Source organism: Myodes glareolus, chromosome 9 (assembly GCF_982192425.1).
Source record: "Myodes glareolus chromosome 9, mMyoGla1.1, whole genome shotgun sequence".
NCBI classification, from domain to species: Eukaryota; Metazoa; Chordata; class Mammalia; order Rodentia; family Cricetidae; genus Myodes; species Myodes glareolus.
In genome coordinates this window covers 94,939,604-94,952,298 of record NC_142034.1, presented here as the reverse complement: position 1 = coordinate 94,952,298, position 12,695 = coordinate 94,939,604, and the positions used below count along the sequence as shown (strand labels likewise).

Here is a 12,695-nt window from a genome sequence, read left to right as displayed (position 1 = left end):
CACCTCTTTAAACAATAAAATAGAACCAGGTGTAGTGGCACACGCCTTTAATCCCAGTACTAGAGAAGCAGAGGCAATGGGATCTCTGTGTGTTGTCAGGACTACACGTGTGCCTGCAGACCAGAAGAGGGCGCCAGACCTCATTACAGATGGTCGTGAGCAACCATGTGGTTGCCGGGAATTGAACCCAGGTCCTCTGGAAGAGCAGCCAATGCTCTTAACTACTGAGCCACCTCTCCAGTCCCATTACTTTTTTCAAGGGGAGCAGGAATGAGTGTCAGGTATAGTGGAAGAGTGGAGCCCTAGTACCCTGGAGCTCTAAGACCACACCCCTTCTTCTCAAATTCTTCCAGAGACTTTAGGCAGACAGGATACCCACGGGCCTGAGAGGCAGGAAGAACAGCAAGTAGAAACAGACCAACAAGTCTTGAAGGTGTATCCTCCCTCAGGGTTAGGGCCTCAGAGAATGGGATAGGAAAGTGGCGTAAGAGTCAGTGGACTTTATTTTTCTAGAGTTGTTTTGTTTTATGGGGGGGGGTTCTAGAGAGGGTTTCTCTGTGTTGTCTTAGCTGTTCTGGAACTTGCTCTGTGGACCAGGCGGGCCCTGCCTCTGCCTCCTGAGTGCTGGGATTAAAGGTGTGTGCCACCACCGCCCGGCATTTTTCATCCCTTAGGATGGGGAGACTGAGGCCACCCAAGAAGGTCATCAGAAGTTTTGAGGAACGTCGCCCACTGGACCTCTCCCTCTCCGACAACTTATTATCCAAGTGGATCACCTGTGTGATGAAGAGCTCTAATATCCGACCTCTTTCTCCTCTCTTTTGGATCATCTAAGGGCACCCCAGACAGGGACTGCCCTGCACCCCTGATGGGACAGAGGGTTTTTCACTAAACGTTGAAAAATGTATAGGCATCCCTCTTGAAAAAAACCAAAGCTGGGTGTGGCCAGGGCCTGAGAAATGCTGTCCCCGGGGTGGAGCCATTATCCTGACACTGGGTAAAGTCTGGGACGTCCTGGAAAAGCGCTAATACCCTAATGGGCAGTAATGGCCCTGCGCTCATCCACAAGGTCTCGCTAGGACCTTCTCCCTCAGACTACATGGCGCCTCTCTTTGGAGCAGACGGGATCAGCGTAACGAAAGGAGAAAGAAAAGAAACTGAGACAGGGCAGGAAGAGAAAGCGTGGAAAGGAAGGACAGGAAACTGGCCACCTTCAAGGATTCCGAGACCTCGCCCCGCCCACTTCCCCCGCCCGGGTCTAGCGCCCTTCCCTGGCTGTGGACCGCCAATAGCAGTTGCATAGCGCCACCTGGCGGAAATAAGTGTGATTGAGCCATCACGGGGAGGAACGGACTGATGGGGGGCGGGTGCTGAGGTAGGGGGTGAGGTAGCCCAAAAGTTCATCTTAGACCTCACTTCCCCGGTTTAAACCAATTCCAGTTCTGCAGAGCTGGAGTTCAGTTGAGGCCCTGGAGTTGGTTACAGCTTAGGAATGCGAGCCTTGGGGAATAACAGCGGAGAAGCCTGGCTTCTAATAGGCCTCAGGTAGCTTTGCCCTTCCCCCTAGACCTAGTACCTACTCCTCTAGAATGGGATAACTCTAGGCCACCTAGCCAAGTGCCCCAGCCCTTGTGACAAAACATTTGCTAACTACTTGGCGTTCGACACTAGCACTGGCAAGTACTGGGTAAACAAACATTGCTCAAACCCAAGGAAACAGGTTTGTGTGCTTTGGCCTAAACTTGGGAGGCCCAGAGCTGGAGAAGCCCCCAAAGAAGCCTGAAGTCCTGTAGAGTCTTTTGTAGTGTACACCCGAAGCTGTCCAGGCTGCTCTAGAATCTACGTATGGATCTTACAAGCTTCTGTAGGAGGTAGGTGTGGCAGGGAAAAAAGACAGCTGAGTATAGGGCATGAAGGCATTGAGCTTATCCCATGGGCAGTGGGAGACCCGTGGAGTCTTGTGGGAGGACGAGGTCAGGTCACAGATGGTTTGGAAGGTTAAAGTTGTTGCGAATCACAGTCAAAAATGGAGAAAACTGGGTCAGATGTGATGGTGCACACTTTTAGTCCCAGCACTCAGGAGGCAGAGGCAGGCAGATCTTTGTGAGTTCGAGATCAGCTTAGTCTACAGAGTGAGTTCAAGGACAGCCAGGGCTATGTAGAGAAACCCTGTTTCAAAAATAAAAATAACAAAATAAACAAAAAATAAAAAGTAGGGGAAAGTGGTTTATTTGAGGAGTCGGTCACCTCCAGTTCTCCTGTGCCAAAAAAGGGCTATATAACACCAAAGTAAATAGATTTCGAGCCCCACGAGAGTTAGGATAAGGCAGTATTCCCGGGCCAGCAAAAGGGCAGTTGCTATCAAACCTGATTACCTGGGTCTGATCCCTGGGATCTTGGTGGCAAAAGAGAACCAAGTTGTCCTCTGGCAGCTACATGTGTGCCTTGGAAGATGTACAGCCACACAAATAAATGAATAAATAGATGAAATAAATGTAAAAAATTCATAGAATTGGTGATATAGCTCAGTGGCTGCCAAGACTGATGACCTAAATTTGTTCCCTGGGACCCACATCACAGAAGGAGAGGATTAATTCTAGCACGTTGTCTGTCTTCTTACCTCCAGAGGCGTGTGTACAAGAACAAAAATAAAGAAATAAAACGCAATTTTAAAATTCTAGCATCCAAGAGCACTACCTGTGTGTGGTACACTTGCATACATGCAGGCAAAACACTCATTCATGTTTTTAACCTTTTAAAAGTGGGGAGCAGTGACATCTAGGGGCCAAGTTGGGGAGAGGACATACCCTGTAGGTCAGAAGGTATGGCCAGAGTGGGCATCAGGCAAGATCTACCTGCTCTTAGCCTTTGCTAAGTGGACCAAGGGAAGACCCTGCAACATGTTTTCAGGAGAGTTTTAACAGCAGGTGACAGGGAGATTTGCAGTCCCACAGGTAATCCCAGCACTCAGATCTCAGAAAAGACAGACTGAAGAAGTTTAAAGAGGCAGCAAAGGTGAAGGGTCCCAGGGTGTGAAGCTGAAGGGAGCCCAAATATGTGTGTGTGTGTGTGTGTGTGTGTGTGTGTGTGTGTGTGTTTTCTGTGTGTTTTGTTCCAAGCTAGCCTGGAAATTACTATGTAACTCAGGCTGGTCTCAAACTCACAGCAATCATCCTGTCTCAGTCAGCAAAGGGCTAGGATTATAGTCCTGGGCCACAGTGCACAGCTTGACAAAGCGTATTTGTGTGGGACCAGGGCAAATGCCCGGAAATACAGAGGAGGAGGAGGGGAAGGGTGGGCTTCCTTCCTAGAGTGGAAGCAGAACTATAAAGGAAGCTGACACCTCTGCTTATTTTCCTGGTGCTGAGGGGACGGGAGAGGTTCGAGAAAATTCAGGTTTAAAATTAATACCAGGAAGAGGACAAAAGTCCTGGTGGGCTGCCAGGGCTAAAGTCAAAGTTCACAGTGTAGAGAATCTCTTCAGTCTGGATAGAGGGCAGAGTGAGGGCCACCTGGAGATCCACTCACTAGGTTCTCCCTCCTGTCTGCGTCAGTGGACAGTCAGGACCCCAGGGGATTGTAAGAGTCTGTAGGATGGGTCACCATATTCTGGTCCCTGAACTGATGATGTACGCATCAGTTCACATCAGGGTAGGAATCACTACGCAGGAAGCAACCCAAGGCTCAGAAGCATCTTACTCCCCCCGCCCAACTGGGCCCCTAAGGACTGATTGATGAGCTGGTCTGGTCAGGGAGGGGGTTCTTGACATTTGCCAGGGCGTGGGCGCGCGGCTATGTGCGCCCTGAAGCTAGACGCAAAGTACACAACGGAGAAAAAGGGTCACAGGCGGGGGCGCAGGAATCAAGTTGGTTTTATTGACCAGACCAGACCACGAGGCCTGACTGAAGCTGTAAGCTGCCCTCCCTGGAAGCAGCCGTGACTGCGCCAGCCCAGGTCAGGCATGGGGGCGCCATAAATTCTTGGACCGGTCCTGGAGCCTGACACGGTCGGCAATGAGGATGTGCTGCAGGAACCATGGCTGGGCGCGAAGCGTCTCTCCGAGGGCTCTAGAAAAAAACAGAGCAGGACTCTGGAAAAAGGAGCAAAACTCTCCATTCTGTCCTCAGGATGATAGGGAAAGGACTCTGGGAAATTCTAACATAACGGGAGAGAAAACGGGTGGGGAATGTGGGCGCGTGGTGTCCACACCTGCAAAATCAGTACCCAGGAGGATGGGGAAGAATAATCCCTAACAAAGCAAACAAACAAACAAGGGGCTGGAGATACACTCTGTGAGCAGAGTGCTTGCTTAGGTCCTAGGTGCCATTCCTAGAACCACATAAACCGGGTGTTGTTTTGCACACCTGTAATCCTACCATTTGGTAGATGAGAGGAGGATCAGAAGGAGCTACAAAGCAAAAAAACCAAAACAAACAAAAAAGCAGTACGCAGGAACTAATAATGGTCGCAGACCCCTGGAAACTCCCTTGGCGGCTGCCACCCTTGCCTCCCCCTTCTCCCGCTTACCTAGCGGACTCCGCTGAGATCCAGGACCGGCGCCTCAGCGACTGCTCCGTTTGGCGGGCTCGCTCCAGGTCCCGCGGAATCCGGGGCGCATAGACGGGAGGGCCAGCCCGCCAGCTTCTGCGTCGTGCCTCCCACAGCTCCTGCACCGGCGAAGGAAGCAGGAGGAGAGCGCTGCCGGCGACCCGCCCCGGGACCAGAGAGTCCGGGGAGAGCGGTCCAACGGCCCCACCCAAGGCACGGCGCCACAGGTAGGGCGAGCGGCGCAACCCCATGAGCAGACCCGAGGCGCGACCCACGGTGTGATAGCGGGGACTCGCCACGTGCTTGTACCAGGCCCCGGCGGGCAGCGGCAGCAGGAGCAGAAGCAGCAGCAGCGGCAGCAGGGGCCGGTTCACAGGAGCCCCCGGCCCGGGGCACCGCACTTCTCCGTTCGGCGCCAGCGCGCTCACGTCTATGGGCCCTTGGCGGGTAGACCAAGAACAGGGTTTATGCCAGCTGCAGTGGAATTAGGACGTCGGAGCTCAGGAGGCTGGAGGAGACTAGTCAGTCGGTGCGACTAGAGTCTCTCAGTGGCCACGCCCCGGCTCGCCCCCGCGGCACCTGCCACGCTCACCCAAGGGAGAGGAGGATGGAGAGTGAGAGGGAGGGAGGGAGAAGAGGGAACCAGGCAACTAGAAGCATCTCACTGAGTAGGTCGCCAGCTGGACCGCTCTTGAGGCTCCAGGTTGGGATATCCCTGCTTTAAGCTTTATTTTTTGTGTTTTTAAAAATTGTATGTGTACCTAAGAGCAGGTGCCATAGGAGTTGGGTATCTCTGGAGTGAGGTGGACACAGTAAATAGAAGTATGCTATACCTCTTCAGAAAGGTCGCCCGTTAAAAATATAGCCATTGTGGGGCTGGAGAGATGGCTCAGAGGTTAAGAGTACGGACTGCTCTTTGAAAGGTTCAATTCCCAGCAACTACATGATGGCTCACAACCATCTGTAATGAGATCTGGTGCTCATACATGTGGACAGAACACTGTATACAAAGGAAATAAATCTGGAAGGTGGTGGTGCATACCTTACCTTTTATACCACACTTGGGGAGGCAGAAGCAGGCAGATCTCAGTAAATTGGAGGCCAGCCTGGGTTACAAAGTGACAGCCAGGACTATTATACTGTTATACAGAGAACCTTGTCTCAAAAAACAAAAACATTTGTGTGTGTGTGTGTGTGTGTGTGTGTGTGTGTGTGTGTGTATGCATGCCATTGTACAGGCATGGTCCACATGCCTATAATCCCAGCACTCCGGAGGCAGAAGAGTTACAAAGATTTTGAAGTCAATCTGAGACCTTAACCAAAGCCCCTGGTTCTCATGTAGCCCAGGCTAGCCTTAAATGTGCTATGTAGCTTAAAATGACTTTGAACTACTAATTCTCCTGTTTCTACCCCCAGTGCTAATATTACAGATGCATGCCTCCATTCCCATCTTGAAATACCTTATTTTGATCTCCAAACAAAAGGAGTGGGGGTGGAGGCTGGAGAGATGGTTCAGCAGTTAAGAGAACTGGCACCTAGGTTTGATTCTCAGCACCTACATAGTGGCTCACAGCAGTCAGTAACTCTAGTGCTTCTTCTGGCCTCTTTGAGCACCAGGCATGAATGCAACACAGAGATGCACATTCAGGACAAATACCCATACATTCAAACATACCTACATACACACAAACACCCATACATACATACAAACACCCATGCATACATACAAACACCCATACATACATACAAACATCCATACATACAAACACCCATACAAACATACATACATACATACATACATAATACATACAAACACTCATACATACCTACCAACACCCATGCATACATACAAACACCCATACATACAAACCAACACCCATGCATACATACAAACACCCATACATACAAACACCCATACATACCTACCAACACCCATACATACATACCAACACCCATACATACAAACCAACACCCATGTATACATACAAACACCCATACATACCTACCAACATCCATACATACATACAAACACCCATACATACATACAAACACCCATACATACCTACCAACACCCATGCACACATACAAACACCCATGCATACATACAAACACCCATACATACCTACCAACACCCATGCATACATACAAAATGATAAAAATTTTAAAGATTGAGTTTTAAAAAGAGAGTGGAGGAGGAACCTACTCTAGAGACAGAAGAGTCCCAGGGTCCTAGCAAGTAGCAAGGTTCTCTAGGCCTCCCTCACTTGAAGAACTTGACTCTGGATTTGGGTGGCTTATGAGGGTGGAGAGAGGCCACAGTCTCCTCTGCCTAAGTTTCCTTTTTTTTATTTTTTATTTTTTTTGGTTTTTCGAGACAGGGTTTCTCTGTTTAACAGCCCTGGCTGCCCTGGAACTCATTTTGTTGATCAGACTGGCCTCAAACTCACTAGTTTCCTCCTTTTAAATGAGGGAATGTTTGTTGGGTGGTGGCGGCGCACACCTTAGCCTTAAGCCAAGCACTCTGTAGTCAGGCAGGTGGATCTCCGTGAGTCCAAGACCATCCTGGTCTACAGAGGAAGTTCCGGGAAATTCAGTGCTGTTATACAGAGAAACCCTGACTTGGAAAAAAAAAAAAAAAAAGAAACCCTGTCTTAAAAAACAAACAAAGAGGGGGCTGGAGAGATGGCTCAGAGGTTAAGAGCACTGACTGCTCTTCCAGAGGTCCTGAGTTCAATTCCCAGCAACCACATGGTGGCTCAGAACCATCTGTAATGAGATCTGGTGCCCTCTTCTTGCCTGTAGGCATACATGCAGACAGAACACTGTATACATAATAAATAAATAAAAATATTAAAAAAAATAAAAAGAGGGGTTTTTTAAAAAAAAACACGCAGGCACACGTGTAGGCAGATATTGAAAGCATAATAAATGAACAAACATTTAAAAAAAAACAAACAAAGAAAAACATAAAATGAAGAACTGTTGGTAGTGATCGCTTCATCTTGTGTTTATAAACAAATAATGCCAGGTGTGAACAGTACATCTCTGCTACCCAAACACTTGGGAAGCTGGGGCAGGAAGATGGTGCGGTCCAGGCCTGCCTGAGTCACATAGTGAGGACCTGATTTCTATCCGAGGCAGACCAGGTCCTACACAGCCAGTTTCAGGCTAGTAAGACCCCCGTATCTAAACAAACAAAAACAAAAAGTACACACACATCTGCAAGGTGAGGGTCTTGGTACCATATCTGACACCCAGTAGGCACTCAGCCCTTGTAGGGGAGATTTTAGTGTTGCTGCTTCAACAGCTCCTGGTCTGTCAAAGTGAGCTCTTAAGTGAACACTTCCATGGGGTGGGCAGAGGATACAGAGGGGGCGGGCTGCTTGGCGTGAGGACCTTCGGGACCAGACAAGCGTCAATGAAAGCCGCCCCCATCAACCAACGTGTTCCTATGGGAGCCCTAGTCTTAGAGAGAGCGGCCTGGAGAGTGCTGTGGGCGGCGGCTAGGCACGACACAGGCCTTTAAGGTCCCCAGGCGCTGTTGCTCACTTCCAAATCAGGGACCTCAGGGAAAAACAATGGAGCTGGGAAAGTGTGGGGCGACCCCTGGAGGTAGCCTGGGAAATGCAGCTCCATATGACCATATCAATTGTGTGGTCAGTCCTGAGATTGACCCCCAAGTACTAAGCAGGCTGCGTTAGGAAAAGAGAAAGTTGCCAGTGTGGACAACGTAGGAAGACCTTGTCTGCAATTAAAAACTTAAAAAGGGGTAGGAGGCTGGAGTGATGGCTCAACGGTTAAGGGTATTTGTTGGTCTTGCAGAGGATCCAGGTTTGGATCTCAGCACCTGCATGGCAGTTTACGACCATTTGTAACTGCTTCCAGGTAATGCAGCACGCTGTTCTAGCCTCCATGGGCACCACATGCATGTGCTGCACATACATACACGCAGTCAAACACTCAGGCTGATCTCTGAGAGTTCGAGGTCAGCTTGGTTTAGAGAGCAAGTTCCAGGACAGCCAGGGCTACACAGAGAAACCCTGTCATGAAAAACAAGCAGACAAGCAAGCAAACAAACAAAAGTCTGAGAGGGGAGGGGCAGGAACTGAATATACGGTTCTGTGATAGAGTCCTTCTTAACATGTGCGAGTCCCTAAGTTCAATTCCAAAGAAAGAAGGGAGGATCCAGACAGACGACTCAGCAAGTGAGGTGATTGCCCAGGGAAGCCAGAAGAGGGCGTCAGGTCCCCTTGAGGTGGAGTGTAAGCAATTGTGAGGGGCCTGACTTGGATGCTGGAACCAAATTCAGGTCCTTTGAAGATCAAGTGCTCTTAACTGCCAAGCATCTCTCCAGTCCTCACGCAGGATATTTACATTTCCTCTCTTCCTGAAAGCTACAATATTTTCCTTTGTTTTTCTATACCCTACTTTGATGTTTTTCCTAGATATTCCAATAGCTGATAAGCTTTCTTGCAGTATTCTTTCCCAGTCTCCAGGCACCTGAAGCGGACCATTGCAGCAGCCCTACTCAAGAGACTCTGGAGCTTTCTTCAGAGAGCTGGTAGCTGCTGACTCCAGTCTGAGCCTCCACTTGCAAAGCCTCTACAGTATCTGTGGCTTCACTCAGGTTGGAATCCTGTTTTCTGAACTCTGGGTCTTCCATGATGCGTTTCCTAATTTTGAAGAAGCAAGTCCTGCAGGATCTCAGGGAATTCTAGCTGCCGGTGTTCTAGGTTCATAAGTCCACTGTCATTTTTATTTTTATACTTTATTCTTTTATTTAATTAGCATTTCTTCATGTCATTTTTACTTTTTCTTGGTGGTTCTGGGGTTTGAAACCAGCCAGCGTCTTTGGCAGTACTCAGGCAGGCATTCTACTACAAGATCCACTCCCAAATCCGTCATTTTGATTATTTAGATTTGTGTTACTTTATTTTGTGTGCACACATGTGTGTGTGGCGTGCATGCCACGATGTGCAAGTGGAAGCCAGAAGACAACTTGCAGGAATCAGTTCTTTTCCTCTGCCACACAGGCCCCAGGCTGTTAGGCTTGGTGATAGAACATTCACCTACTCGGCTGTCATAGACTCCCATTCTGATTCTAGCCCCTTCTTTAAAAAAAAAAAAAACAAAAAAAACCCACTTTATTTATTTCTATTTATGTGTTGAGTGTTTTGCCTGCACACATGTGCCCTACATGCATGCCTGGTGCCCACAGAGGCCAGGAGAAGGTGTTAGATCCCCTGAAACTAAACTTACAGATGGTTATGAGTGCCACATGGGTGCTGGGAAGCCAACACAGGTCCTCTGCATGAGCAGCAAGTGTTTGTTTTTGGAGACAGGGTTTCTCTGCAGCTTTGGAGCCTGTCCTGGAACTAGCTCTATAGACCAGGCTGGCCTTGAACTCAGAGATTCACCTGCCTCTGTCTCCTGAGTGCTGGCCTTAAAGGCATGCGCCACCACCACACAGCAGGTGTTTTTAACTATTGAACCATCATCTCTCAGGCTCCACGTTGATTTGCATACATATGTACTGTGGGATAATGCTCTTGTACACTGTAAAGAATTGTCACTTGTATTAGTTTAATAAAATACTGATTGGCCAGCAACTAGGCAGGAAGTATAGATAGGGCAATAAGCCCATGTGTTGATTTGGGATTCAACAGCTGCAGGACCAGGCAGGACAGAAATTTCCACCTACAAATTCAGAGTTCTTATTTTAAAAAGAAAAATGGGGAAATGCTGTGGGATAATGCTCTTGTACACTGATCATAAAGAATCATTGCTTGTATTAGTTTAATAAAATACTGATTGGCTAGTAGCCTGGCAGGAAATATAGGCAGGAAGACCAGACTAAGAGAATTCTGGGAGGAGGAAAGGCAGAGTCAGTCACAAACCAGATGCAGAGGAAGCAAGATGAGAATGCCTCACTGTGAAAAGGTACCAACCAAGTCATGTGGCTAAACATAGACAAGAATTTATGAGTTAATTTAAATTGTAAGAGCTAGTTTATAATAAGCCTGAGCTAGTAGGCCAAACAGTTTATAATTAATATAAGCCTCTGTGTGTTTCTTTGGGACTGAACAGCTGCAGGAACGAGCGGGACAGAACTTATGTCGACATGTATGTCCAGGTGTGTGTGGTTAGAGGACAACTTGTAGGAGTTGGTTTTCTCCAGTATCACATGATAGCCGTGCTGGCACTTCACAAGACATCCAGTAACACTTCTTTCTTGTCTTTTAAAAAATATTTATTTTTACTTTTTTATGTTTGTGTTTTCCCTGCATGTATGTGTGTGCACTATGTCCATGTTTGGTGCCTGCAGAGGTCAGAAGCCAGAAGCAGAGGTCAGATCCACTGGCACTAGAGGGTATGGAAGACAGAGGGAGGTGGATCTCTGTGAGTTCAAGGCCAACTTGGTCTACAAAGCAAGTTCTGGAACAACCAAGGCTACCTACAGAGAAATCTTGTCTCAAAACAAAACAAAACAGCCAGGCTGTGGTGGTGCACACCTTTAAACCCAGTACTTGGGAGGCAGGGGCAGGCAGATCTCTGTGAGTTCAAGGCTGGCCTGGTCTACAGAACAAGGTCCAGGACGCTAGGGCTGTGACACCGAGAAGCCATGTCTTGAGAGAAAAAAAAAAAAGAAAAAGAAAATAGAAAAGTAGGTGGACAGACAGACACACAGTCTGTTGACCCTGGCTGGCCTCACTGCCTTTGCCCTCAATGAAGGAGAAAAGAGCATATGTGTACACCTAGAAGTAGATTCGATTCTTTACAGATTTGGGGATTGAATTTAGCTCTTTAGGCTTGTCCTGCTAATGCTTTTACCTACTCAGCCACTGCACCAGCCCCACACCCAGCATTTTACATGGATTCTAGAGATCGAACTCGGGTTCTCATGTTTGCACAGTGTCTTAGGCACTATTCTATTGCTGTGAAGAGACACCGTGACCATGGCAACTCTTGCAAAGGAAAGCATTTAATTGGTTATTATTTAGCATTTAAGAGGTTATTCCATTGTCATCGTGGTGGGGAGCATCCCACAGCAAGCACTCTAGGACTGGTCTAGTTCCTAACCCTCCAAGAGAGCTTTCTTGTTTAACAATTGTTGTCTGTGGCATTCTAGTCTCATGTCATAGGCCCAATGTCTTTCCTGTGAACATCCAATGGAGTTCCTCTTGCTTCCTTTCACTCTCTCAGTTTGTCTGTTTGTTAGTTTGGCTTTTCTTTTGAAGCAGGTTTCTTTACATAGCCCTGGTTGTCCTGGAGCTTACTAGGTAGCCGAGGCTTACCTCGATCTTACAGAGCTCTGTCTGCTTGTGCTCCTAAGTACTGGGGTTAAAGTCATATGCTACAATGCCTGGCTCATTTGTCTCTTTTTGTTGTTGTTTGTTTGTTTTTTGAGACAGAGTTTCTCTATGGAGCCCTACCTGTCCTGGAACTCACTCTGTAAACCAGAGCTTTCAAATCAGAGACCCGCTTGCCTCTACCTTCCCTCCCAAGGGCTGGAATTAAAGGCATGTGCCACTACTGCCTGGCATTCATTTGTCTTTTATTTTACAGGCTCGCCTCATGAATCTGTGAGGCAAAATATCTGCATGTCACTCCGGTCTTACCTGTCACACAGCAGGCTGCATGACCATCGAGGCCTCCGCGTGCTGACTGCTCTACTGTCACAGTGCCAGCTATCGATCTACTGCATCTTTGTACTAGTGACTCAACCAGCCCCTGCAGAGAAGTCTTTTACTGAATCTAGAGGCAACACCAGAGGGGCAGTAAAGGAAAGCTTTCAGCGACCCACCAACAGAGCTGGGACAGCCAGCCTGTTTACACACCAGAGAACAATGTTTGCACCAATCACAGCCTTGCCTTTTCAGTCACAGTAGTCCCCCTGCTGGACCATCGTGGGAAATTCCTCCATTCTGCCTGAGATGAGTACAGGGTCATCTGGAGTTCAAGGTTTGTGATTTTTTAAAAAAGTCTGGTGCTTGCTTGAGGTTGTGCCTTTAGGAGGAGGGAAACCAGCTTTGACGCTGCACTGTCTTCTCAGGGGAGGTCTAAGGAGTGTTCAAAATGGTGGCAGGTGGGTAGTGTGGCTGGATGTTTTACTATCAGTCCCTTGGTTGAAAGTATCAGAGCAACA

General features: G+C 48.2%; 1 protein-coding gene across 1 annotated transcript; it reads right to left on the bottom strand.

The window, feature by feature from the left end:
* Positions 1 to 3,855: 3,855 nt before the first annotated feature.
* Positions 3,856 to 5,106, bottom strand: Npw (neuropeptide W). The gene is made up of 2 exons (XM_048435846.3): positions 4,529 to 5,106; positions 3,856 to 4,068 (listed from the first exon to the last, which is right to left on the bottom strand). The coding sequence occupies exons 1-2, from the start codon at positions 4,798 to 4,800 to the stop codon at positions 3,957 to 3,959; spliced, it is 384 nt and encodes a 127-aa protein (XP_048291803.2). The 5' UTR covers positions 4,801 to 5,106; the 3' UTR covers positions 3,856 to 3,956.
* Positions 5,107 to 12,695: the final 7,589 nt, after the last annotated feature.